Raw genomic sequence first — 27,239 nt, forward strand, 5'->3', positions numbered from 1 at the left:
GAGGTAGTGAAAACAGTTTTTTTCCCTCAGATCAATTATAAAAACAAACTGAGGTAGCGTTCGATGAAGGGTCTCAGCCTGGAATGTCAACTGTTTACTTTTTTCCATAGATGCTGCCTGGCCTGCTGAGTTCCTCCAGCATTTTGTGTGTGTTGCTTGGATTTCCAGCATCTGCAGATTTTCTCTGGTTTGTCATTTGGAGGTTTATAATTTTTCGTTAAGCTCAACACCTAACTCACGGCGCATACTTCTTTATGTTGGATCATATATTCTTGTCAAAACAAAATACTGTTAGTTTAGTCACCATGATCAATGCCATAGTAAAATTTAATTCAGAAAGAGATGTAGTCTAGTCTATTCAAGAGACATAATCTAGTAGCAAAATATATCCTCTGGGACAGAATGTTTTGAATTAGTTATCTGTCACGAAAAAATCAGTCCTGAAGTTCTGTACTTATTTTTCTTCGATATCCTCTCACATATTTTGGTCTATTTTAGGCACTTTCATTGATAGATAGAGAAGGGGTGTTCAAGCTTATGGTCTTATTGTCAATCAAAAGTAAACTGCAGAGTGGTTGAACAGAAGTCACTAGTGAATTTTAGGAGCTGTAGGTCAATCATTGCAGATGGTTCCTGAACTCCAGTTCAAATATTTGAAACACAGAAGAGGGGTAAACCTCCAGAAATATAGAATAGCAAAGCTTTAGGGATGAGTTATGTACTTCAAAATTTAAATATGCCAGTGATGCAAGAAACTTTATTTCTCAGGTCCTTCCTTTTATAAGAAAACAAGAAGATCTTTGATAAACACCTATTTTTCTTTATTTTTCATTCCCATTCTTCTCCTTGCTAGCATTTTATTTTGCTAAACTATTATTCTGAGTGGTAATGATGACTTACGGTATGACATTCTTATCAGTAAATTATAAATCTCTTCATTTATGATTTAGTGCCTACTTCACACATACAATATTATAGGCTAGTAACAAACATCTCTTTGACAACAATATGCAGCATTTATGACTTTTTTTCCTGGGACATGCACAAGAAAACCAGTGTGATCATTTGTGCATGCCACATTTGGCAAATAATGTTGATACCACTAAAATCTTTTCTGGTTTGATTAATAGGACTGGATGTTACAATCCCTAAAGTTTCTGCACTGCACTTGACTTGAGTGGAAGTAGTTCTTAAAGATGACCACTAGATGATGTTACTACCATTACGATACATCTTCAGTTGTGTACCTTGACATCACTGGGTGTTTTGGCCTTTTATCACAAGATGCCCTCAGCCGAGGCAGGCCCACCACAGGCTGATCAGACCTGCGTGTCATGTCACATGGTTAGTCTCTAGATGGTCATTTGGCAGCCCAGACAGCATCCCTTCTTTTTGGCCACAGCCAGTAACTGCTCATTTCAGCGGCATTAGCAAGTGCTTTGATTGCCTTCCTATGGGCCTGCCCTCTGACCCCTACTTCCCTCAGCAGCCTTACGGTGGAACTGGCTACAGAGCCCCTGCTCCCCACCTCAACTGGGCACGCTTTTACGTTCCGGCCTCGCTCCTCTGCTTCAACTACAAGGTTGGCACATCGCAGCCTTTTCTGTTCGTAAGCCTCATCCACAGCATCCTCCCAGGGGACCGTCAGCTCAATGATAAAGACGTGCCGACAGGAGTTGGACCAAAGGACCAGGTCAGGCTGCAGGTTGGTCGTTGCAATTTCAGATGGGAAGGTAAGTTTCTGGCCTAAATCAACACGCATTTCCCAGTCCCTGGCTGCACTCAGTGGGCATGAGTCGTGAGGCAAGGGGTTGGCCCCGGTTTCTGTCCTTCCCGGATGAAGGATGGTAGTTGTGAGACCGTTGTCTGGACATTGAGAGGCCTGGCGTTGGTGGTTACTCTCTTACACTCAAGTTCAGCTGCCAAACACCTCAGGTTGTATCGCCAGGCCAGGTGTATCTGCCTTGTGTTAGGCTGGTCTTGCAACTAGCCACGATGTGCTTGAGGGATGCTGAAACTGCGCACAGAGGACAGGCTGGATCCTCTCCCAGCCAAAGATTTAGGTTTGTAGGAGAGGGCAGGACATCATATGTTGCTCTGATGATGAAGCTCAATCTGTTTGACTCCATGCTCCACAGCTCACTCCATGTGATTTTCCTCCTCTCAACACCCTCCTACCTCATCCAGCAGCCTTGCTTGGCTTGGGATATTGCTTTGGCACATCTGGCTGCTTCCTGGTGGTGCACCTCCTCCACCACCAGGTGCCGGCGTTCAGTTGTAGTAGCCTTTTGCCAGGTAGGTTTCATCACTCCAAGGCCAAAGCCTCCTCTGCCCTGTTGGACATAGCCCACTATGTCCCGGTGTTGGAGGGCGGCTTCTGCGTCCAGTACTGCTGCGGCTGGGGTCCATTTCTTCCCTGTTGCTAGAGCAGGACCAACGCCTCTTACGATTGGATCCCGAGATTTTTTGAGTGTCATTTCCAGCCTTGCTTTGGCACATTTGTATTCCTCCACCAGGCTAGAAATTGGCAGAGAAAGGGCACCGTTCTGGTAAAGTCCTATGTTGCTAAGACATCTTGGTAGCCAAAGCCACTTTCTCACATGTGAGTTCACCAGCCTCCAGCCGATTTGCATGAGACATAGTGACCTCATAGATGGTAATTGGCCACATAAGTTGGGGCAGCAGTCCAAACTGAAAGCAGCAAAGCTTCAACCTCCCTGGGAGAGCCATGTTGTTGATTAGCTTGAGGCCACTGATTGTATCCTGCCTTAGTTGTTCCGCCTGCTCTGTGTCTCTGAGGTCTGCGTGTACCAGCGTCCGAGGCTTTTGATGGGCTTCTCCAGGACAGTTGGTACTGGCTCAGCGTTGATACAAAACCTTATGTCGGTGAGCCGGCCTTTGACAATTGAGATACTGAGAGACTTACTGGGTTTGATCTCCATTCATGCCCATTTGATATTTTGCACAACAACCTTCTTTTACCTTCATGCTGGAATATGTGCAAACCCTATCATCTCCTTGTTTATGCGCATTCACTGGAAACTACAATTAGAATTTGTAAACCTATTTTTGATCATACTTACAGTCTATGAATGCCATGGCATATCTCAAGTGATGAAAAAATTCAAATCTGCTTATGTCACGCCCCTCAGAAAATGACATTCAACTTCTGCTTCTTCATATCAGTGACAGTTTTAATGAATTCAGCATGGTAAATGAGGCATCAAAGAAGAAGTGAATGAAAAATTGATTGATCCTGTCATATCTCAGAAGCAATTTAAGATTTAAACTTGAAATGTTGTCACCATTTTGACTGCTATTGATAACAATCTTAATATTTCTCTTCAGTTCCAGGAGATATTCCTGGCAAGGCACAATTCATGGTACAAGTGATGCACAGTTTCATTAGGCACAGTGTCCAGGGTCAAAGTGCATCTATCTCAAAATTTCAACATTTTGTTGCGTCCTTCCAACTCATTCAACAAAGAAAGATTTATTGGCCTCTATGCTGCCAGCTAAATTGCATTTTACAAATGTCTGGCTTTCCCCATGCCAGAATTCATTTTCTCTGAAGTCAGTATCAGTGCACTACATGCAATAATCATGATGACAAAATGAGTATGGCTGATTAAGAGGGTGTTTCTGCATGTGTTTGTATGTGCATGTGCGTATGCGTATGTATAAAATGTCCCAGATGGATCAAAGCAAGAAGTCAGTCCAGCAAAGATGGATTCTCATTGCTGGCCTACAAGACTGATGAAGGCTATGCTGGATAGGGGAAATGAATGAATTAGAACCAGTGAGGTATGAATATTTATAATTGTCATGGTCATTTTTGATTCTCTGTTGATTTTGTCCAGAGGAATGCTATGCGCTTGGATGAGGCAGAACTCTGTAATCAAGTAGCAGTGAGCCACTTATTTCAGCCTCCTGAGGGCCACATCTTCCATCATGCTGCCTGCTCTGCAGACACAAGCTCTGGTGGCCAGAGAGCCAACTCTGGGTGTTCTGCTCTCCGTAGCTTCCTGCTATGGAGATGGGAGATTGAAAACCTGGCTGAGTGGTGCCATAACAATGACCTCTTACTCAATGTCAGCAAGACCAAGGAGCTGATTATTGACTTTAGGAGGAGGACACTGGAGGTCCATGAGCCAGCCCACATCGAAGGATCAGAGGTGGAGAGGGTCGCAACTGTAAACTCCTCAGTATTTTTATTTTGAAGGACCTGTTCTGGGCCCAGCATGTAAGTGCAATTACAAAGAAAGCACGGCAGCTTCCTTAAGAATTTGTGACAATTCCTCTTGACATCTAAAGCATTGATAAACTTCTATAGATATGTAGGGGAGAGCATATTCACTGGCCGCATCACAGCCCTGTCGTGGGAACACCAATGGCCATGAACAAAAAACCCTACTAAATGTACTGAATACAGCCTAGTCCATCACAGGTAAAACCCTCACCCCATTGAGCACATCAACATGAAACGTTGTTGCAGGTAAGCAGTCTCCCTCATCAATGGACCCCCACTACCTAGGACATGCTCCCTTCTCACTGCTGCCACCAGGAAGAAGGTACAGGAGCCTCAGCACTCACACCACAAGCTTCAGGAACAGCTATCAGCCTCAACCATCAGGCTCTTGAACCAATCAGTATCTATTTTGCATCAATCAAGCTCGTTGCTGATTGAGAACAAAGAGCAATGAATTACCAATTGTCACTTGCTGGGAAGAAGGCATTAATGGATACTGGCCTGCAATAGAGCCAATAAAAAGGTGTTAAAATCAGACACATGACCTACAGCCAAGGACACTGGACTGCTACATGTGAATTGATAAGAAATGAATACAACAGTGGTCACTTTAATTGCAGTATCAGCGATAATTCTGGAGTATCACCAGCAAGAGGAAGAACCCCCACGCGAGGAACTGGGAGAAGGAAGGATCGATCGTCTGGCCAACAGATATCCCTTATTTCAGAGTTATAAATTGGACAAGTTGTTTGAGGGAGTATTGGTAAAGAGGGAACAGTAGAATTCATGGATTAAGTTGCCGACTTGGGGTCAACATAGTTACATTGTTGTTTGTGCAGAAACAATAAAGTGTGAGCTTCAATTAATTATGAATTTCCTAACCTAGTTCCATTGAGGAACTATACATATATATATATAGATAGGTAAATGCAAACAGGCTTTTTCTGCTGAGGTTGAGTGGAACTACAACCAGAGATCATGGGTTAAGGGTGAAAGGCGAAAAGTTTAAGAGACACATGAGGAAATGAGAGGAAACTTCTTCACTCAGAGGGTCGTGAGAGTGTGCATGCGAGCTTGATTTCAATGTTTAAGAGAAGATTGGATAAGTAGGGGTACGGAGGGCTATGGGCCCCATGCAGGTCAATGGGAGTAGACAGTTCAAATGGATTGGCACAAACTAGATGGGCCAAAAGGCCTGTTTCTGTGCTGTACATTTCTATGACTCTACCCAAAATCTTTGTCTGCGTGGTTCTGCTTATTCAGTCTGCAACACTGAGCTTTTATTATCACAATTATTATAAAATTAAGGAAACAAATAAATTGATTGTTAGAATTCCAACTATGAAACTTTGAGTGAGTGAAAAATTGTATGTTTAGTGACACGGACAACTTTGCCCTGGTTAGTTTTATTTCTCTGCTACCACAAGAGCAATGAACTTCCTTGGGGCATTCTGATTAGATTTCTACCTCTGCTTTTCTTCATAGCTTTCTGGGAGCCGAGTCAATTTAGTTACAAAGGCATCTTCCATTGCAAGCCATTTGGTTACCTCTTCTACCAACATTTAAAATTCATCTGAATGACCCTTGTCCTTCCTCAAAGGATCTTCACTCTTTCCTCTGCTCACAACTCCTCTTTCTTCCCTAAGCAGTAATGTTGCTTAAATTAATTAATAAATTAATATGAACATAGTTCAGGGATTTTTGGGAGTGTTCATGATTAATGTTGAAACCTTAATTTCATCCACACTCCACTCCTTACACTTCGTTCTATCCTTCACTCACATTTTTTTTTCAGTTATTCCTTTGAAGGTGATTTTTTTTTGGCTCTTCAGTTGGCATTAACCGGAAATACTTAAGGCAACACGTGAATGATGAAGCCAATTAAAGGATTAAAAAATCCAGGCATCAGCAAAATCTGTATGGAACTCACTGATACAAAAGACTGCATAACTTAAAATGCATAACACCACTTTTCTGTGACCATTATCATTTGATCAAAGTTTGCCTGCAGTCTCTATATTGGAATGAGGTTCCTATGATTGCATTCATTTGGGGGATGCTCATCTTACTTATTTCTATTTCATATACTGAAATCACAATATCTTTAGTCATAGTCATAGTCATACTTTATTGATCCCGGGGGGAAATTGGTTTTCGTTACAGTTGCACCATAAATAATAAATAGTAATAGAATGTTAAATAGTAATATGTAAATATGTAAATTATGCCAGTAAATTATGAAATAAGTCCAGGACCAGCCTATTGGCTCAGGGTGTCTGACCCTCCAAGGGAGGAGTTGTAAAGTTTGATAGCCACAGGCAGGAATGACTTCCTATGACGCTCTGTGCTGCATCTCGGTGGAATGAGTCTCTGACTGAATGTACTCCTGTGCCCACCAAAATCAATTTAAATAAATGTAAGTTCAATGAACAATCACCTTTTGTTAACTATAAATTGAAAACTCTGTTGAGCTTGTTTGTCAGTTGTGGCAATGACTTGAATTTCATTTTAAACTAGTTTAACGCAGTAACCTTGAATCTCCCATTCATTCTTAATTATGTTTTAATGAACATTGGCAAGATGCAGAGTTGGGCTGAGAAGCAGTTCCACTGAGGAAAGTGTGAAGTGATTCACTTTGGAAGGTCTAATTTGAAGGCAAAATACAGGGTTAACGGCAGGATCCTTAGCAGTGAGAAGGAACAGAGGTATCTTGGGGTCTACATGCATAGGTCCCTCAAAGTTGCCACACAAGTTGATAGGGTTGTTAAGAAGGTGTATGGTGTGTTGGTCTACAGTTCAAGTTTAAATGTCATTCAACCATACATGAATGCCCATGAATACAGCCAAATGAAACAGCGTTCCTTCAAGGCCAAGGTGTAAAGCACCGTACCAACAATCATACACAGCGCAAGACACATAAAGCACACATAAGATAGCAGTTAACATACAGACATACAGCCATGTCTTGTAGATTGATGTACATGAATGTTTTGGGCATGAACAAGCCCATAGCAGTCCACAGATGAAAGCAATCCAGCTTGTTTTCCACTGAGCGAACACTGGAGAGCAGCACCGATGGGAGGGGACTCCACGCCACACCATCTCTGCTGTCTTCTCTCCTGGGCAACTGCAACAGGCAAGACCACGGTTTGAGGCCTAGTGCGTGCTACACCCAAGCCCTTGCAGCTCGCCTGCCACCAGGTCATGCCACTAAACCAATGAACCAGACTTGCAATATTCTACATTACCAACGTCCAACAGGATCTTGCAATCACAAGATAAACATGCAAGACAATCACTCACCGTTACAACACACACCATCTTCGCGCACCAACTCCGATGCCTTTCTGAAGCAAGCAGCAACACAGTCCACACCAAGCCCAGCTCCTCCAACTCCCCGACTAGCAAGCAACTCACTGGTGGGGTAGACCCGCAATACTTGATGTTCTTGATTTTCAGCAGTGTTTTGCAATCATAAAAAAAGACATAAAGGACAGACAATTGCACCTCTGGTTGGACTTGGAGTGACCACTGCATCTGAATGTGCCGCCATCTTCCTGAAGATTATTAGTCAGGGGATTGAGATCAAGAGCCTCAAGGTAATGTTGCAGCTTTATAAAACACTGGTTAGACCACACTTGGAATATTGTGTTCAGTTCTGATTGTTTCATTATAGGAAGGATGTGGAAGCTTTGGAGAGGGTGCAGAGAATGATTTACCAGGATGCTGAGTGAACTTGAGGGCATGTCTTATGAAGACAGGTTGAGCAGGCTCAGGCTTTTCTCTTTGAAGCAATTCAGGATAAGAGGTATACAAGATGATAAGAGGCATAGATTAAATGGATAGCCAGAGATGTTTTCCTAGAACAGAAATGGCCAATACAAGGAGGCATACTTTTAAGGTGAGTGGAGGAAAGTAAGAGAGAGAGAGAGTGTGTGTCTGTGTGGGCGGGGGGCAGTGGCGGGTAATGCCAGAGATAAGTTCTTTATACAGAGAGTGGTGAGTGCATGGAATGCCCTGCCAGGGGTAGTGGCAGTACAGGCAGATACAATAGGGGCATATAAGAAACTCTTACATAAGTACATGGATAATAGAAAAATGTAAGTCCATGTAGGAGGGAAGAGATAGATCGACCTTAGAGGAGGGTAAAGTGTTAGCATAACATTGTGGGTGAATTTTCTATGTTCTATGCTGCTTGAGTGCACGAATCCAGTAAAGGTTTTGTATTCAAGCTCACTTTAGAGGACTTTATATGCAAACAGGAACACAAGTTCTTGTAGCATAGCTGGCACAGTATTTTCCCGATAGAAAAAAAACAGACCAAAGATTTAAAGCACCTAACCGTTGAAGAGAACAACTGACTCATGATCTAACCTTCATAATGTAAATGACAAGTTCAACACTTATAATTAGATGACACATTTAACAAACATGACATGTAAACTATGTTTTCATGTCACAGAAATATTGTCGCAGTATTGCTGGTAAATGGCAGCAGGTCCACATTACCTGATCAACACCTTCCTGAACTTGATGGCTGAGCTCTGCCAGTGATTTCCTTTCTGCATCCCATTCTAGGACACCACATGGAATCCAATTAAACTGAGATTCCCTAGCATTTATACCAGAGAATCTGCTCTCAGACACTCACCAGAAAAAAATACGGGGCTCTCCGAGGGAGAAGGCAAAGAATAGATTGCCTTTTGAAATTATTTGTGCTTGCTTTAATGTTTTTAGTGATTTAAAACCATGTATTAAGTGATGAGATTGATCTTATTTGTATTGTTTCACTCTTGATAGTCTGTAATGCAAGAGGAGGGCTTTGTTCACTCCCAGAGAGTTCGAGAGCAACGTTTGTTCTGGTCCACCCAACTCACCTGATAACACTGTTCAAGCTCCTGACATTATCTGGGGTCTCACTGATTATCTCTAGGATCAGCTCAGCCTGCAAGTTCAGCCTTAAGGACTGACAGCATGTCAAGATTAAGTAACGGAACCTTGTCTGGGGAGGCACCAGGCCCCACTCAAGTAAATTCAAACTATTAGATTTGTTTTCTTAAAATAATACTTGCACAAACTTAGATCTATCCTGACAGCACCTCTATTAATTTTGGAACCAACACGAAACTCTAACTATATTCTTTAAGTCTGGCAATGTTTATATATTCTATTTATATCTATTGTATAGATCGTGTACAGTGCAATAATTAAAAGAATGTTACAGTAGAAAATGTCTGCAGAGCAGTTTTGAATATATATCCAAATGACCAAACATAAAATAGGTACTCACAGCACCATCATAGGTCAGGGCTTCTTTAAGAGATTCCAGGTCATAAAATTCGACATAACAAAAGCCTGAAAAATATTTAAATCTGATTTTATGGATTTGACTGATGGCTAAACCTACTAATGTTTGTAAAACCAACAAATTAACAGCTTCTAATACAAATGAATTGAACCATTGAAAAAGTGGTTAAAATGCCATTTTATCAGAGAATCAATGGGCTATCCAATCATAGGAAGCATCACGACTAATGTACATAGGTGCACTACCCAGATGGAAATTTAGCAGCAAGCAAATTTCGGAATTGGTAGAGCTAGTTAATGCAATGCACTCTTCTGACACTTTCCCCTTGGATCTGCTTATTTCCAAGCAAAATACCCTGAAACAATTGGCTATCACCTGGATTTCACCTGCTGCTTCACCTGTGCTGGAGAAGGTTAAGGTATCCTTGGAGATTAACCACCGCTTCACAGATCACAGAGAACAGGAACTCAATCTTGGTAACTTTTGCTTCTGTAACAATTCATTACCTCATCACACACTTTAACAGATCTCTGGTACTAGTCAAGAGACAGCAGCAATGTCATATACTAATTGGGTATTTCTTCCAAAACAATTTTTGATGACTTGATACTCGCAGAATATTTTCAAGTCATGAGAATGTTACTGTGTGACACCAGGAGACTGATTTACAGCTTCACTTAATAGAGAGTGTAATCTGACTGGATATTTGCACATTAGAGAGTTTGGTGTCTGTAGTATTTCAGTGTTAACAAGCTCTGATAAAATACACAGTGAAATCCTCATATGCAGAGCTGTTCGCTTGTCGATTTTGAGCGTGAGTTTTGAAAAAGTGAGTTGGACAAGTTGGGACATTCAATGGACTTGAGATTGGCAGAACTGCTGGCTTGTGGATTTTGAGCATGTTTTGAAAAAGCCAGTGGGGTCAGTCAGGACATTCGGCAGGCTTGAGAGATTGGGTAGTTAGCCATTTGTTAAGGGCCATTGTGTGAGTGGGTCAGTGTTAGAATAGAAAGGTTAATGCTTTGGCTCAAGAGGCTTAGGAGAGGTGAGACAAAGGCTAATGTAGGGTTCTGGTAAATTTCTTTCTTTCTTTTCTTCTTATTGTGCAATTAGAGTGGTGGTAATGCCAGGCAGGTTAGTGGAATGCTCTTCTTACGGGAAGACAGGGAAACCTCAAGTATCCATGATAAAACAAGCAAGAAAAACAACACATAAATGCAAAAAGATTCTGCAGGTGCTGGAAATCCAGAGTAACATACACAAAATGCTGGAGGAACTCAGCAGGTCAGGCAGCATCGATGGAAAGGAATAAAGAGTCAATGTTTCAGGTGAAACACTTCACCAGGACTGGAAAGGAAGGGGGAAGAAGCCAGAATAAGAAGGTGGGGGAGGGGTAGGAGTATAAGCTAGCAGGTGATAGGTGAAGATTACTTCCCAGGAAGGACATGTGAATGTGGGCAGGACCTAAAGTCAAGTTCTCCACTGTTCTTTCCATTTGTATCAGAACTGGCCACATTTTGCTGTGATTCCTCTCTTTTTCTTTTATTTGCATATTCTAGTTTGCTGGGCACAGAAAGAACTTAAATACTCCTTGACAGCCACATTATTTCACTCGATTGGAGAAATTCCCTTTGGCCACCAATTGCCCTCCTCTACTTTCTTGCCTGGCACTTCCTGCAGAGACACATGAGACTGCAGATGCCAGAATCTGGAGCAACAGTTTGCTGAAGGAACTCAGCAGGTCATGTAGCATCTGTGAGGAGAAAGTATCCGTTGATGTTTCAGGTAAAAACCATGCATTAGTATATAACGCACTGGTTAAGATTTTTACTGCTATGCTGTAGGTATTTCATTTTAGCAGTACTGTGAGAGCAGTCTGTTCTGCATTTAGCATGTTTGGGTTTGAGCTAAAGGGGCTAGGTTGTTCAACTTATGAATATTGTGTCAGCCAATCAGGATGGTGAAATTAGAAGCAGGGTCTAGAGAACACTGGGTGAAGAGGTTTTTGTGACGGACACTGGTGTGGGTCAAGGTCTTTTTGGCAGGAGCTGGGAGAAGACAGGAGGGAAGATGGCTGAGGATGCTGTCCCTGTTGCACAAGGTGCTTTGGGCAGATCAATGGCTTCAAGGAGGAAAGACCAATAATCCCATGGGGGAGCCTCTTGGTTCGAAATGGGTTTTGAGTGAAATTCAGAAGGTGGTGTGTGCTTTCACATAGACCATGGGTCCAGCACGTGAGTTAAAGACAACTTCAAGGTGAGCTCCAACTTATGTGCGCACTTGGACTGAGTTAACTGTAATGGGCCCTTTTTATTTATTTTTTCTTTTCTTTTTGTTACTGTTTGATAAAGCTGAAATTTGTATGCAGTGTACAATCCGTTACTTCTTTCTGATGACTAATTGCATGGGGGCAGTATTCACACTGCTCGGGAACTGGGGGGTCGAGACACCCCAACTTCCCGGTTTTGGAGAGACCTAAGTCATAGCAACCGCAGACGTATGGAGGTTGAGGAAGGTGGTTTTCTCACCGCTGAGTCCAGTGGCTGTTACCTAGGGGCTAACGAGCCACGTCTCTAGAGACACCTGATAAAAAGGGGTTTCAAGTCGTGATATCATATTTGTCCAGGGATTGGAAAACATCATTGTTAGTTGGATGTATAGGGTCATTCTTGAGATGAGCAAACCTCTAGTGTTCAGGTTGTTTCATTTACAAGATTTTGCCAACAAAAAAATGCCTTCTTTAACCTTGGCATCAGTTATTCTGGGAAATATCTGTCTCAACTATTGAAATCCTTCATGAAAAGTTTTGTGCCTGGTGACAGCAGATTCCATCCTTGCAGTCTTGAACCCAGTATTTCTGCTTTTTCCTTTGACAAAGCCAAGTCTCTGACCAGGTCATTTAAGTTAGATTGAGTTATCAGCTGAGGCTTACTTGAATAACGTGTTCAAAATTTGTAGCAATATCAGTGTCATTTTCCATTCCTGGCTCATGCGTCATTGCACCTTCGTCTACCTCCTCTAGGATCCATCTCTCTGGTGGCTTCAGTACCAGTAGACTATTGTCATGTGGCACTGGTCTCATGGCTGAAGGGAGACTGGGATATTCAATGGACATTGTTTTTAAACAGAGAAACCAGACACACTGGTCAGACAGAAGTAGCAGTCTGTCACATGATTCGCCATATCATTGGGACAGCAAATTGCATTGACTTCCGAGTATCTCTGAGCCAAGCTCTAAGATTGAAAGCGCATGTTGCGCAATAGATGTGAGGAGCCCAGGCTTTCTCTTTGTCACCAAGTAGAGCACATAAGCTTTCTTAATAAGAAGAGTTATGCTCCGTCTTTGAGATTTAAGCAAATACTTGCCACAAATATTACAGAAAGCATTGCAACTGTTGCAACATTGGTGAGACATTTTGATATCACAAATACTCCTGAAAATACAATTTCTTTATTATAATGAGTACACATAATGTGTTATGAGCGTTGAGTGTGCACTTCAACGTGATTGCAAACCAATATACATGTAAACTCATTGCATAGAACAATGTGTGTGTGTGATGCTTTTATAGCCTCTCTTTCCAAAACCTGTCCTGCTACGCAGTGTCCACCCTGCCTGGACAAGATAGAAAACTTTTCAGCTTACATTGTGGGTACCATTTTAATTGACTTAAATTATTAATTGAAATAACAAATATAGGCAATTTCCAAAAAAATGGTGTGTGATAGGGAATTTTCAAATGGCCATTTTATTAAGTACTCCTTCTCATTATGCAAATATCTAATCAACCAATCATGTGACAGCAACTCACTGCACAAAAACATGCAAACATGCTCAAAATGTTCAGTTGTTGTTCAGACCTAACATCAGAATGTGGGAGTAATGTGATCAAAGTGGAATGATTGTTGGTGCCAGATGGGGTGATTTGAGTATCTCAGAAACTGCTGATTTCCTGGGACAACAGTCTCTAGAGTTTACAGAGAAACGTCGCGGAGCAGTGAGCAGAACTAGCCCAACTCTCGCCTCTGGTCCCGACACCCTGCCTTTTCAATCCATCTAGTCCAGCATTTAAATCATCCAAATGTCATGTGAAACCTCCTTGTCACCATTGTTGTTTTGTAACTCCAAAACAAAAAAACTAATTGAAAGGAAAACATGGAGTTGGGAGATGTGTGTCTTAGTTTCATTTTTACTTTTAGTGAGGTATGACATGGTGGCACAATGACATAAGCCATTCATGTACTTTTACATATAACCTGCAATGAATTATGCAAACAACAAAGAATGCTTAATCAAAACAATATATTTACAATATTATTCAAATATTACTGAAGTATTAAATAAACTACATACTCAATGTGAGATGAATGTGGAAGCTTCAGAGAGGGAGCAGAGGAGATTTAGCGGGAAACTGCCTGGATTACAGAAAGTGTTATCAGGAATGTCCAAAGTAAATTTCTTATTTAAGTATGTATATGTTGTCATATACTACCTTGAGATTCATTTTCTTGCAAACATTTACAGGAAAAAATACAATAGAATATACAAAAAAAGTATACATAAACAGACAATGTCAAAAAAACCATGCAAATAAAAAAAATTGAAAACTTGAGTTTGGAAAGGATGAGCAAGCTAGGGTTTTTCACTTTGGAGCGAAGGAGGACGAAAGGTGACTTGATAAAGGTGCATAAGCTTAGTCACCAGCTATTTGACTCCTAAAGATTCAAAATTGTTTAATGTCATTTCCAGTACACAAATGTAAAAGAGGACGAAATAATAGTTACTCCAGCTCTGATGCAGCACAGAAAACCCCAATAAGATTAAGAACACAATAATAATATAAATACACAATAAATATATAAGATACCTTCTATACGTAGACAGATTTTATGTCCATAGAGTGAAGTTAGGCACAGAAGTGTCTGTACTAACTGACAGGAATTGATAAAGTAATAGTGATTACAGCTGTGAAGGGGTGGGTTAGTCAGTGGAGGTGCTGATCAGCCTTACTGCTTGTGGAAAGTAACTGTTTTTGAATCTGGTGGCCTTGGTGTGGATGCTACATTGTCTCCTGATGGGAGTGTGACAGGGTGGGTGGGATCCTTCATGATGTTACTGGCTCTTTTCCAGCATCTTTTGGTATATACGTCCTTGATGGTGCCAGTGATGCATTGGGCAGTTTTGACTAACCATTGTAGAACCTACCTGTCTGCTGCAGTGCAGTTTCCATACCAGACACTGATGCAGCTTCTTAGGATGCCCTCTACTGCACATCTGTCGAATGACATGAGTACAGACATGCATAGTGCAGCTCTCTTTAGAATCCTCACAAAGAAGAGGCATTGGTGTAGAATGTGTACTGGGACCATGAGAGATTGTGTGAGATTTGCATTCCCTGGAGTTTGAAACTGCTCACAGCTTCCACTGCCGCGCCGCTGATGAAATGAGGGGCGCGAATGGTGCGAGTTCTCCTGAAGTTGACAACCATTTCCTTTGTCTCGCTGATATTAAGGAAGAGGTTATTGCCTGATATCAGTACACAGCCCATGGGGAGGGGCACCCATGTTGAGGATGATGGGGAGGGTGGGGCGGTTGTGTATCCTGAATAACTGAGATCTGTTGGTTAGGAGGTTCAATGCCCAGTTGCACAGTGTGGTATTTAGACTGAGGAGTAGCAGTTTGTTCACCAAAGTCTGTGGAACAATCGTGTTGAAATCCAGAAGCAGCATTCTGATATAAGTGTCCTTGTTTTCTCGGTGCATCAGGGCCAGGTGCTAGATAGATGCTATGGCATCTCTTGCAGAGTGGTTCTGTCAGTAAGCATATTGGTGAGTGTCCAGTGTGACAGGAATGTAGTTTTTGATAAGAGCCATTACCAGCCATTCACAGCACTTCATGATGATTGGTGTCAGTGCCACCGAGGGGTATTCATTTTGTTCTGTAGGTGGAGACTCACATGACCTAGCCTTGTCCTCTCAACTATTGTCCTTGCTCTATCCAACCTTCTCTCTCATATTCTCAGCAACCTAAAAATAATTTGTTTTTCTTTCTTTCCCAGGATCTGCATTTCCTTCTACTGGCTCCATCTGAACTGCTGAGTATTCCCAACATTTTCAGCTTTTCAAAATTCAAAGTAAAATTTATTATCAGAGTACATACATGTCACACATACAACCGAGATTCTTTTTCCTGGGGACATACTCAGCAATTTTATAGAATAGTAACTGTAAACAGGATCAATGATCAACAAACTGTGTAAATGCAAATATAATAGCAGTAAATAACGAGTATGAAATAACAAGATAAAGAGTCCTTAAAGTGAGACCATTGGTTGTGGGAACACCAGAAATAGAATGAGTATAGTTATCCCTTTTTGTTCAAGAGCCTGATGGTTGAGGAGTCGTAACTGTTGTTGAAGCTGGTGGTGTGAGTCCTGAGGCACTTGCACCTTCTACCTGACGGCAGCAGCAAGAAAAGAGCATGGATTGGGTTGTGAGGATCTTGGTGATGGATAATGCTTTTCTATGGCAACGTTTCATGTAGATGTGCTCAGTGGTTGTTTCATAACCACATGATGTGGCTCTCTGTTAAGTAATAACGTTATAGTCCTCTGCCACTTTACTATCATGCAAACCATGTTTAACAAGTCTATCAGACTCCTTTGAGGCTGTAACTAGGAGGATATATTATGTTACAATTTCTAAATGGCATTCAATTAGTTGCAACACAAAAGGTTACTACAGCAAATAAAGGTAATATTGTACATTGATAGAGAATTGGCAGGCAGAAAACAAAGTTTAGAAATAAATGTTTGGAAATGAAGGGACTTATGAGGAATAGGAAGCAGGTTTCTGACTCACAAATTTGATTGAGTTTTTTGAAGATGTGATGAAGATGATTGATAAGAATAGGGTAGTAGATGCTGTCTCCTTGAGGACTTCAGTAAAACACTTGACCACGTCACTCATGGTAGGCTGGTCCTGATTTGTTACATGAGATCCATGTTAAGTTGGTAAGCTGGATACAAAACTGACTTGGCTATAGAAGACAAGTGGTGTTTTACAAGGTTTGGTGTTGAGACCCCTGTTTGTAAAATATATTAATAATTTGGATGAAAATATAGGTGATCTAATTAACAAGTCTGAAGACAACATGAAAATTGGCAGACTGTGGATAGTGAGGAAGTTTGTCAAAGTATACTGAAGAATATAGCTTAGTTGGAAATTTAGAGGAGAAATGGCAGGTGAAGTTTACTCCAGACAAGTGTGAGATGATATATTTTGCAGGGTCAAACGCAAGGAGAAAGTATGCAGTAAATGGTAGGACCCTTAGGAGCATTGATGTACGGAAGGACTTTCAGATGAAAGAATGGTAAAGAAGATATACAGTATCATTGTCTTGATTGGTTGTGACAGTAAATATAAAAGTTGGCAAATCATGTTGCAACTGTATAAAACATACTATAGAGAGGATGCGGAAGAGGATCACCAGAATATTGCCTGGATTGGAGTGTACTAACTATATGAGGATATACAACTATATATCCTACAGACATAGACTGCTTTCTTTGGAGCTTTAGAGGCTGATGGGTGACCTGATGGAGATATAAAAAAGTTAAGATAGATATACACTCAGTGGCCACTTTATTAGGTACCACTCAGTGTAAGTTTATAGTCCTCTGCTGCTGTAGCCAATCCACTTCAAATTTCAACATGTTGTGCATTCAAAAATGCTCTTCCGTGCCCCACTGTTGTAACATGCGGTTATTAAAGTTACTGTCGTCTTCCTGTCAGCTTGAACCAGTCTGGCTATTCTCCTCTGACCTCTCTCATTAACATAGCATTTTCACTGCCAGAACTGGATGTTTTTATTTATCACACCATTCCCTGTAAACTCCAGAGACTGTTGTGTGTGGGGGAAAAAAACAGAATATGCTAGACATACTCAACAGGTCAGGTAACCTTTGTATAGAGAGAACCTGATTTTCAGCAGAACTGGGAAAAGTTAGAAGTAAAACATGTTTGAATTTATAGAGAAAGGTGAAAGAGGTGGAGAGAACAAAGAGAAGATCCATGAGAGGACGGAGACAAGGCAAGATTAAATAATATTAAATGATGGTAGTGGTGCTGGTCGAAAGAAGGTGGAAGATGTGTGAATTAGAAAATATCTAGACAAGGTACAAGAAAAAGGAAATGAATAAAATCTGAAATATCAAAAGATGAGAAAGAGAAAAGAAAAAACAGAAAAGGCTGAAAATGTGAGATACAAGACTGGAAAAGTTGGTTTGCTGCAGCTGTTGAGTCCTGACGAATAATTTGCTATTGGAAAATGCAGTCCTGTTCTACTTACATTCAGTTTTAGTGGAGCAGTTAAGGGAGAGGGAGAAGGGGGGGAGGGGGGGAGAGAGAGAGAGAGAGAGAGAGAGAGAGAGCGCACTCAGAATGGGAGTGTGATGGAGAACTACAGTGATAAGCAACCAGAAGCTCAGGGTCACCTCAGAGGTCTGAACAGAGGTTCTTACTTCAAAGTAAGGTAGGAAACAGGTTGTCAGGAAGATCTCTAGTGACTGCAGTACAATCTGACAACACAGATTATATTGAGTGTCCTGAGTTACATGTATTGGGTTCAGATTGGGTTGTGTCCCTTTATTTTGTCAGAGATGCAATATGGTAACAGACCCTTCTGGTCCCACAAGTTCATAGTGCCCAATTACCCATGCGACCAACTAAGACATTAATGCTTTAAGATTTCATTCTAAAAGTTAAACAATTATTGTAATATGCATAGAAATCTGATTATGAAAATTAAATGAATGTTTTTAACTGAGGGCAGCTAAATTGGATGATTAAACAAACTCGTGATGTTGTTTCAAAATCAAACCAAAGTGTTTTGTACTATACCTTTAAATTTGTCTGTCTCTTTGTCTCTGACTAGTCGAATGCTCCTCATATTCAGATCCTTAAAAATGGCATCGATATCTCCTTGTACTGTATTGAAAGGTAGATTTCCTATATAAGCTGTATATGGAGGTTCAGTTGGTAATTCCTTCTGCTTTCTAGGACCACTAACTCGAGGTCTTCTGAAATGAAAAAATCAGATCAACCTTCAGGCTGGCCAGGTGACATTTATTCTGATCTTTCCATTCACCTTTCCATTAAATAAGCAGTTGAAAGGATGCAGAAAAGCCTTCTAGGTTTTACAGTATCAAATCATTCTAAATTTATTTCTAAGTCTTCAAATTTAGTTCCATCTCTGTCCAAATTTACACTCCATGGTTTACATTTAAGAGATATGAAATACCTCTTATTAATATGTGTTTACACATTAAGGCAAACAATTTGTGGAAATCTAATTGCAGTCTGTGATTCCTGGTCAGTGTCAGTGCTAAGCCCTATAGATCATTTTGGGCTACAATAAGAATTTAAAAGTTTCACCAATACTTGTGACCTTTCCACTTTGTCACCTATTAATACTTGTACCCAAATTTCTGGTTTACATGTTGCATTAACTTGATAATTTTGATGAATGCTCATTGAAATGAAGTATATAGTTGCAATATAAAAGGACAAAGATTGGAGAGGAATGTTGTAATTTTGGCCAACATTTGTTTAGTAAAAGGAAAAATCATGCAAGATTTTTCACTATTATATCACTTTTTTATAAATTCATTTTTTGGAATGTGGGCATTGTTGTCAAGCACAGCGATTACTGATTCCCAAAGGTTCAAAGTACATTTATGATCTAACTATGTATGCAGTACACATCTTCCCACAGACAGCCACGAAACAAAGAAACACAATGAAACATGTTCAAAAAAGACATCAAATACCCAACAAGCAAAAAAAAAAGAGAAAAGCACAGAATATAAAACATCAAACCACAAGTTCAGGAATGTTCAGTTTAGTTTAGTTCAGTTTAGAGCTGTGTTGTTCTTTGACCGCAGAGCTAGTCTGCTCCAATCAAAATCATACAAAACAGCAATTAAAAAGGAGTAACTAGAAACCAGAAACACATCATAACAATCCACAAACTGCATCAATTGAGCTATCAGCACAAATGGTCCATGCAAGCTTGATTTCAATGTTTAAGAGAAGTTTATATTGGTACATGGATAGTAGGGATATGGAGGGCTATGGTCCAGGTGCAGGTTGTTGGGAGTAGACAGTTTAAATGGTTTCAGTATGGACTAGATGGGCCAAAGGGCCTGTTTCTGTGCCATACTTCTCTATAACTCTATACACCTTGCCCAAGACCCAAGACTCCTGGAGCATCGAGCAAAAGGGAAGGAGAGACCGGTCAAATGCAGGCAGATGGTGCTGAACATCTGCTCTTGTCTTCATTCATTTTAATCTTGCTCAATGCTTTAGTCAGTGAGATTGGCCAGAAATAGAGTCAATTATGAGCTTGTGCCCGTCTCCAGGCTGCATACTCTGTTTGAAGTCTCACCAAACTCTCTTGGAGACAGCAAAGCGCCAGATTGCTCAATCGGCCCGAAAACACACCATCAAAATGTAAATCACAGGTTCCAACAGCAGCAGAATCACAGTTGAAAGAAGTGAAGAAGCGAAAGGAGTTTCATAAACTGTCTGAAAGCCTTTGGGCGTATTGTTCGCTGGCACCTCTTATCTGAAATACTCGGGGCTGCAAGTGTTTTGGATTTTGGATTTATATCTATATAGTGTAATGAGCTAGCCTCAAGACTTGCACCACTGGGTTTGAGAAAAGTTACTACCCCACAACCATCAGGCTCTTGAGTAAAGGGGATAACCACACTCACTTGCACATCCACTGAGATGTACCCACAACCAATGATCTCACTTTAAAGACTCTTTATCTTGTTATTTCATGTCTTCATTATTTATTGCTTTTATTTATTTGCATTTACACTGTTTGTTGGCTTCTGCACTCTGGTTGGTCTTTCATTGACCATGTCATAGTTAATAGTCTATAGAATTGCTAAGTATGCCCACAGGAAAATGTATCTCAGGGTTATATATGGCAACCTATATGTACTTTGATAATAAAATTTACTTTTAACTTTACTTTGAATGTTTAGTTTGGGAATGGGACCCAAGTCTAAACATGAAATCCATTTACATTACATATACAGCTTATACATATTACCTGAAGGTAGGTTTATAAACCTTCAAAAAATTTGTGCATGAAACAACAATGTGTCCGTTGAATCACCAGAAAAGTAAACTATCACTACCTTGGTCACCCAGGTGGAATGTCCATCATTTCCAAATCTGAACTTACGTGCTACTAGCAAGCAGTCTTTGTCATACACTTGTCCATCACACATATGTACTGACGCAGCAGTTCCGTGTGTTAGATTCTCATCAACGATGATCTTGGCAAATTCATCAAGGAATTTCCCTGCTGCTTTATGATGAGCAGATAGTTTATCACCACAAATCGTTAAAAAGTTAATGCCATGCCTTTTCTTAAATTTCTGTAATCAGCCTGCTGAAAATTCACAATTACCTTCAATTTTCAGTTCACAGTGATAGACCTTCGCTTGTTTCATGATCAACATACCATTGACCGGCATATGTTCCCTCCAGCGCTGATGAATCCTCTCTTTCGATACACGATCAAGATCTTCATTTTTTTGTGTTTTTCTATTTTTCATTACTTTCAGCTTAGAACTTTAACACTTTGCCCTTCTGTTTCTCCAGGTCATAGATAGTGGTTGTTCCAACACCATGCTCCTCTGTCCGGTGTTTCACACTTACACAGCTGTCAAGTTTTTTCAAGAACTTACTGTGTTATAGATAAATATAGATACTTCCTCTTTTTTTTCACTATTACCCATAGGCCATTTTGACATTTTCAACAATATCTTCATAGCACAGAGCAGAAAAAAAGCTCAAAACGAGTGGTAATCACGTTAACGTACGAAGGTCTGGCTATGATGACTGCTAAAAACATACTGGCGCCGACAGGGCCCCACTCAGGGCATATGAGGTTACTTCTCAGAACGGTCTGTGGTGTGCAGAGACTTGTGTATCGCCTGGTAACCTTCCATTGGTGACGTCAAGTCAGGATTCAAAAACATTTAGGGTTTTGAAAGTTTAAGATTTGGGATTTTCGATTAAGGGGTGTTCAACCTTATTACTCATCCTCTTCCACATCCCGTTCCCAGTGATGCTGCCACATTTTCTTACCCTTAATTCTACCTCTTCCATTATTGGCACTTCAGCATTTCTTTTTCCTCCGTCCAACGCGACACCACTTTTGACACTGTGACCTCCTGCTTCAGTTTCTGTTTGTAAGCCGGAGGAGGAGAATGGCCTGATGGTCCGATTTTCCGAAGTGAGGTCGTGGGACGGAATGGTAGGCATCCTTGACTGCAGTGTAGCAGTGGTCAAGTATATTTGGGTCTCTAGTGGGGCAGGAGACATGTTGGTATAACTTTGGCAGGGCCTTTCTGAGGTTGGCCAGGTTAAAGTCCCCGGCTGTAATGAGCAAAGCCTCCGGATACCTGGTCTCAAGTTCACTGATGCTGGCATACAGTATGTTCAGAGCACACTCCACGTCCGCCTTGGGGGGGAACGTAGATGGCTGTCAGTATGACCAAGGTGAATTCCCGTGGCAGATAGCAGGGACGACACTTCACCGACAGGTGTTCCAGGTCCGGGCTGCAGGAGCTTGTCAGTGCCACTGTGTCCGAGCACCACCCAGTGTTGATCAGTAGGCAGACACCACCTCCCCTCGTCTTGCCCGAAGTTTGCTGATGACACAACAATTGTAGGCCGTACCTCGGATAATGATGAGTTTGAGTACAGAGAGGAAATTAAGAACCTGGTGGCATGGTGCAAAGACAAATAACCTATCCCTCAACGTCAGCAAGACGAAGGAATTGGTTGTTGATTCAGAAGGAGTAGCGGACCACACGACCCAATTTACATCGGTGGTGCGCAAGTGCAACAGGTCAAAAGCTTTAAGTTCCTCGGGGTCAATATCACAAATGACCTGACTTGGTCCAACTAAGCAGAGTTCACTGCCAAGAAGGCCCACCAGCGCCTTTACTTCCTGAGAAAATTAAAGAAATCTGGCCTGTCCCCTAAAACCCTCACTAATTTTTATAGATGCACCCTAGAAAGCATTCTTCTAGCATCACAACCTGGTATGGAAGTTGTCCTGTCCAAGACCGAAAGAAGCTGCAGAAGATCATGAACACGGCACAGCACATCACACAAACCAATCTTCCATCCATGGACTCACTTTACACTGCATGCTGTCGGAGCAGTGCTGCCAGGATAATCAAGGACATGACCCACCCAGCCAACATACTTTTCGTCCCTCTTCCCTCCGGAAGAAGGCTCAGGAGCTTGAAGACCCGTACGGCCAGATTTGGGAACGGCTTCTTTCCAACTGTGATAAGACTGCTGAACGGATCCTGACCTGGATCTGGGCTGTACCCTCCAAATATCCGGACCTGCCTCTCGGTTTTTTTGCAGTACCTTACTTCCCATTTTTCTATTTTCTATTTATGATTTATAATTTAAATTTTTAATATTTACTAATTTTAACTATTTTAAATATTTTAAATATTTAATATTTCTAATCCAAGGAATGGGAAGCGCAGAATCAAATATCGCTAAGATGATTGTACGTTCTAGTACCAATTGTTTGGTGACAATAAAGTATAAAGTATTATACCCATTCCATTGTTTGACTCTCATTGTTGTACCCATTATTACCATATACAGAACATTGTTTACTCTGAGCTTTATGTTAGCAAGACATTTCACTACAAGTAAACTAATAAGGATCTGAATATATGAGTTATAGAGTCATACAGCACAGAAACAGATTTTTTAGCCACTGACCATAGTAAAGATAGATTCTTCATGTACCCAGCAATACTAAACCCATTTATCAGCATTTGCCTTGTAGTCTTCTATGCCCTGGGATGCAAGTGTTTATTTTGATATTTAAATATTGTGAGCGTACTTGCTTCCTCCACTCATTCAGGTTGTATGCAGGATTTCAGCCACCCTTTATGATTAAAAATTCTTCCTAAAATCCCTTCTAAATCTCTTATCACTTATTCTAAATCTATTTAAGATACCCCCAGAATGCCGTAAATCAGAAAACTGAACAATAATAATGGAATGTAAAACACTTACTATGCTTATTCCAAGGCAAAATTTGCTCTCTTAATATGAATTAGGATTACCAAAATTAAATCTTGCATCAATGGTCTGAATAGAAATAGAGTTTTTACTAGTTTCCTCTGAATTTAGGAACTAGAATCTAATATTTTTCTCCTAGATTTATTCCTAAAATCACAACCTAAAAAAATTCTCCAAGATCTGGGAGAGAGAGAGAGGGAAGGAGGAAATGAACAAAACTATAAAATAAACACCATTATAATTTCCAGTCTAGGTGAGCCAAAAGCTATATAAAACATCACTTAATTATGATAGCGAATGCACAACTTTTCCTACCAGAGATTCACAGTGGAAAAACACTTCTATAAACACATATTCAGAGACTGTGCCACACTCATCAAAGACTAAGTGGTATTCAGATTCATTTTATCCTGCTGCTGGCTTTTATAATCCCAATAACCAATAGGTAGATGAGGATGATAATCTTCTAGCTTCCTGATGATGTAAAATTCTAAATCACAGGAGACCAAAAAGTATCAAAGAAGGAGACAATAAATATTAGTATATGGATTGAATGAGGAATGTGTTCTTCAAGATCTCGGCTGTCTTGCATTTAGTGCACCTGACTCTCTTGTACAAATGAGTTTCCATAATATTAAGTTTAAAATTTCCTGCTGAACTGTGTCTATGCCCACCTGGACAAGCCAGCGAGCACTGTGAGGGTCATGTTTTTTGACTTCTCCAGTGCATTCAACACCATCCACCCTGCTCTGCTGGGGGAGAAGCTGACAGCGATGCAGGTGGATGCTTCCCTGGTATCATGGATCCTTGATTACCTGACTGGCAGACCACAGTACTTGTGCTTGCAACACTGTGTATCCGACAGAGTGATCAGCAGCACTGGGGCTCCACAGGGGACTGTCTTGTCTCCCTTTCCCTTCACTATTTATACCTCGGACTTCAACTACTGCACAGAGTCTTGTCATCTTCAGAAGTTTTCGGATGACTCTGCCATAGTTGGATGCATCAGCAAGGGAGATGAGGCTGAGTACAGGGCTACGGGAGGAAACTTTGTCACATGGTGTGAGCAAAATTATCTGCAGCTTAATGTGAAAAAGACTAAGGAGATGGTGGTAGACCTGAGGAGAGCTAAGGTACCGGTGACCCCTGTTTCCATGCAGGGGGTCAGTGTGGACATGGTGGAGGATTAAAAATACCTGGGGATACGAACTGACAATAAACTGGACTGGTCAAAGAACACTGAGGCTGTCTACAAGAAGGGTCAGAGCCGTCTCTATTTCCTGAGGAGACTGAGGTCCTTTAACATCTGCTGGACGATCCTGAGGATGTTCTACGAGTCTGTGGTGGCCAGTGCTATCATGTTTGCTGTTGTGTGCTGGGGCAGCAGGCTGAGGGTATCAGACACCAACAGAATCAACAAACTCATTTGTAAGGCCAGTGATGTTGTAGGGATGGAACTGGACTCTGTCACGGTGATGTCTGAAAAGAGGAGGCTGTCTAAGTTGCATGCCATCTTGGTCAATGTCTCCCATCCACTACATAATGTACTGGGTGGGCACAGGAGTACATTCAGCCAGAGACTCATTCCACCGAGATGCAGCACAGAGCGTCATAGGAAGTCATTCCTGCCTGTGGCCATCAAACTTTACAACTCCTCCCTTGGAGGGTCAGACATCCTGAGCCAATAGGCTGGTCCTGGATTTATTTCATAATTTACTGGCATAATTTACATATTACTATTTAACTATTTATGGTTCTATTACTATTTATTATTTATGGAGCAACTGTAACAAAAAACAATTTCCCCAGGGATTAATAAAGTATGACTACGACTATGACTATGACTATGACTATGATATGTTCATTCTGACAGACAGAACAAGTTTCCTTTTTCTCTCCACTTTGAGTAATTGTTCTTTCTTATCAGTTTAATGTACTCTTACTGCCATTCATTACAATACTATGGAGATATGTTAAGTGATTTTGTGTACTTTCCAATTTACAGACAAAATCCTGAAAACTGTAAAAACAAAACCTGTTTATTACCTGCAGATGGCTTATAATTGTTTTCTAATAAAGAAGTAGCAATCAATTCATTGCTGGAAGAAGTTGGGCAAGTACATACTAAATTAAGTGCTGAAAATCAAACCTAAAAATGTATTGCTTTTGCTGTATCACTAGTTAAGTCTAATTTTTGTATGACCATTTCTAATTACTTACAGTTATTGTGTAATACAATACAGTAGCTCCATCTTGAGTTTATGAGAAGAAAACCTATCCCAATCGCTACATTGGTCCATCCAGGGCCAGCTTACTTGGACTAGAGGTCTGGGGGTGGGTCAGCTATTCAATACTTGAGTCCATGATCCAAGTAATTTACAATTACAACAACACACAAATTAACAATTTTTATGCTTCTGATAAGTTGAAAAACAGATATAGTTTTAAAGATTGCAAGACTGAGATTTATCAAAATACATTGTTTAAACATGCCAAGTTTCTGTAGATTTATTTATTGGTGTCTCCAAGATGTAAGGGAAGAGTGTGATGTAATTTTCTCCATTTGTCTGGATTGGTGCAACTTCATCAGTGCTCAAGAAACTTACTGCCATCTGGGAAAAAGCAGCCCACTTAATTAGCATTCTCTCCATCACCATGTACCTTCCTTTTCTTCACCACTGCCACACAATGGCAGCAGTGTGTACCAACTACAAAATGCATGGCAGTTACTTGCTCAAGAACTTCCCAAACCCAAGCCTCTACCACCAAGGAGGACAAGGCCTTCTAGCACATAGTTGGCTTGGCCAACATTTATTTTCCCTTGAGAAATTAGTGGCAAGACACCTTCTAAAGATTCTGTTTTGCTTCAGGTGAAGGTATTTGCATGGTGCTTAAGGGTAAGGACTTCTGACATTTAGAGTGCATGGTCATGTTCTTCTGCTGCTGAAGCCCATCTACTTCAAGGATTGACAAGCTGAGTGTTCTTAGGTGCGCTTCTGCACACCACTTCTGTAATGCGTGGTTGTTGTAACTGTCAACGAAAGCCTCCAGAGAGACATAAGGCTCACAGTATAGAAACCTTTATTCAGCACACACAAGCTGATGGTATTTGGAGTCACTCTGGAGAGAGGCTCACTGTCCCAACATTACATCACATTTTTATATGCTCAAGATCAAAGGTAACAGCAGTACAATTTCTATAGTTATCATGCATTCAAAATGCTTCCTTTGAATTACGCATAATTTTTAGAAACTTAGATCTCCGCACTAACACTCCAGGAACCCAAAATAAATGTTGATCACTGCTACCTCTGAGTACACAATCAGGTCAAACAATTTAACCCATGCAAGCAACTTCACTCAGAAAGACCGTTATTCTGAGCTGCATTTTAAACTCAATCTACAATCCATATTCAGATCTGAAGATTGATTGCTGTTGAAATTATTATTTACTATATTCCATAATTCCAGAAGACGCTATAACAGTGGTTATTTGAGTTATTGTCATCTTTTTGTCAGCTTGAACCAGTCTGTCCA

The 27,239-nt window shown here is 40.8% G+C and overlaps 1 protein-coding gene across 1 annotated transcript in view; it reads right to left on the reverse strand.

The window, feature by feature from the left end:
* eif4h (eukaryotic translation initiation factor 4h) overlaps positions 1 to 27,239 on the reverse strand; it is a 94,195-nt gene that overhangs the window by 42,827 nt on the left and 24,129 nt on the right. The window contains exons 3-4 of the mRNA XM_063031496.1: positions 18,459 to 18,637; positions 9,540 to 9,604 (exon numbers count right to left, since the gene is read on the reverse strand). Coding sequence (XP_062887566.1) covers positions 9,540 to 9,604; positions 18,459 to 18,637 — 244 coding nt within the window. The remainder of the gene's footprint in view (positions 1 to 9,539; positions 9,605 to 18,458; positions 18,638 to 27,239) is intronic.

This window comes from Mobula hypostoma, chromosome 23, assembly GCF_963921235.1.
Source record: "Mobula hypostoma chromosome 23, sMobHyp1.1, whole genome shotgun sequence".
NCBI lineage: Eukaryota > Metazoa > Chordata > Chondrichthyes > Myliobatiformes > Myliobatidae > Mobula > Mobula hypostoma.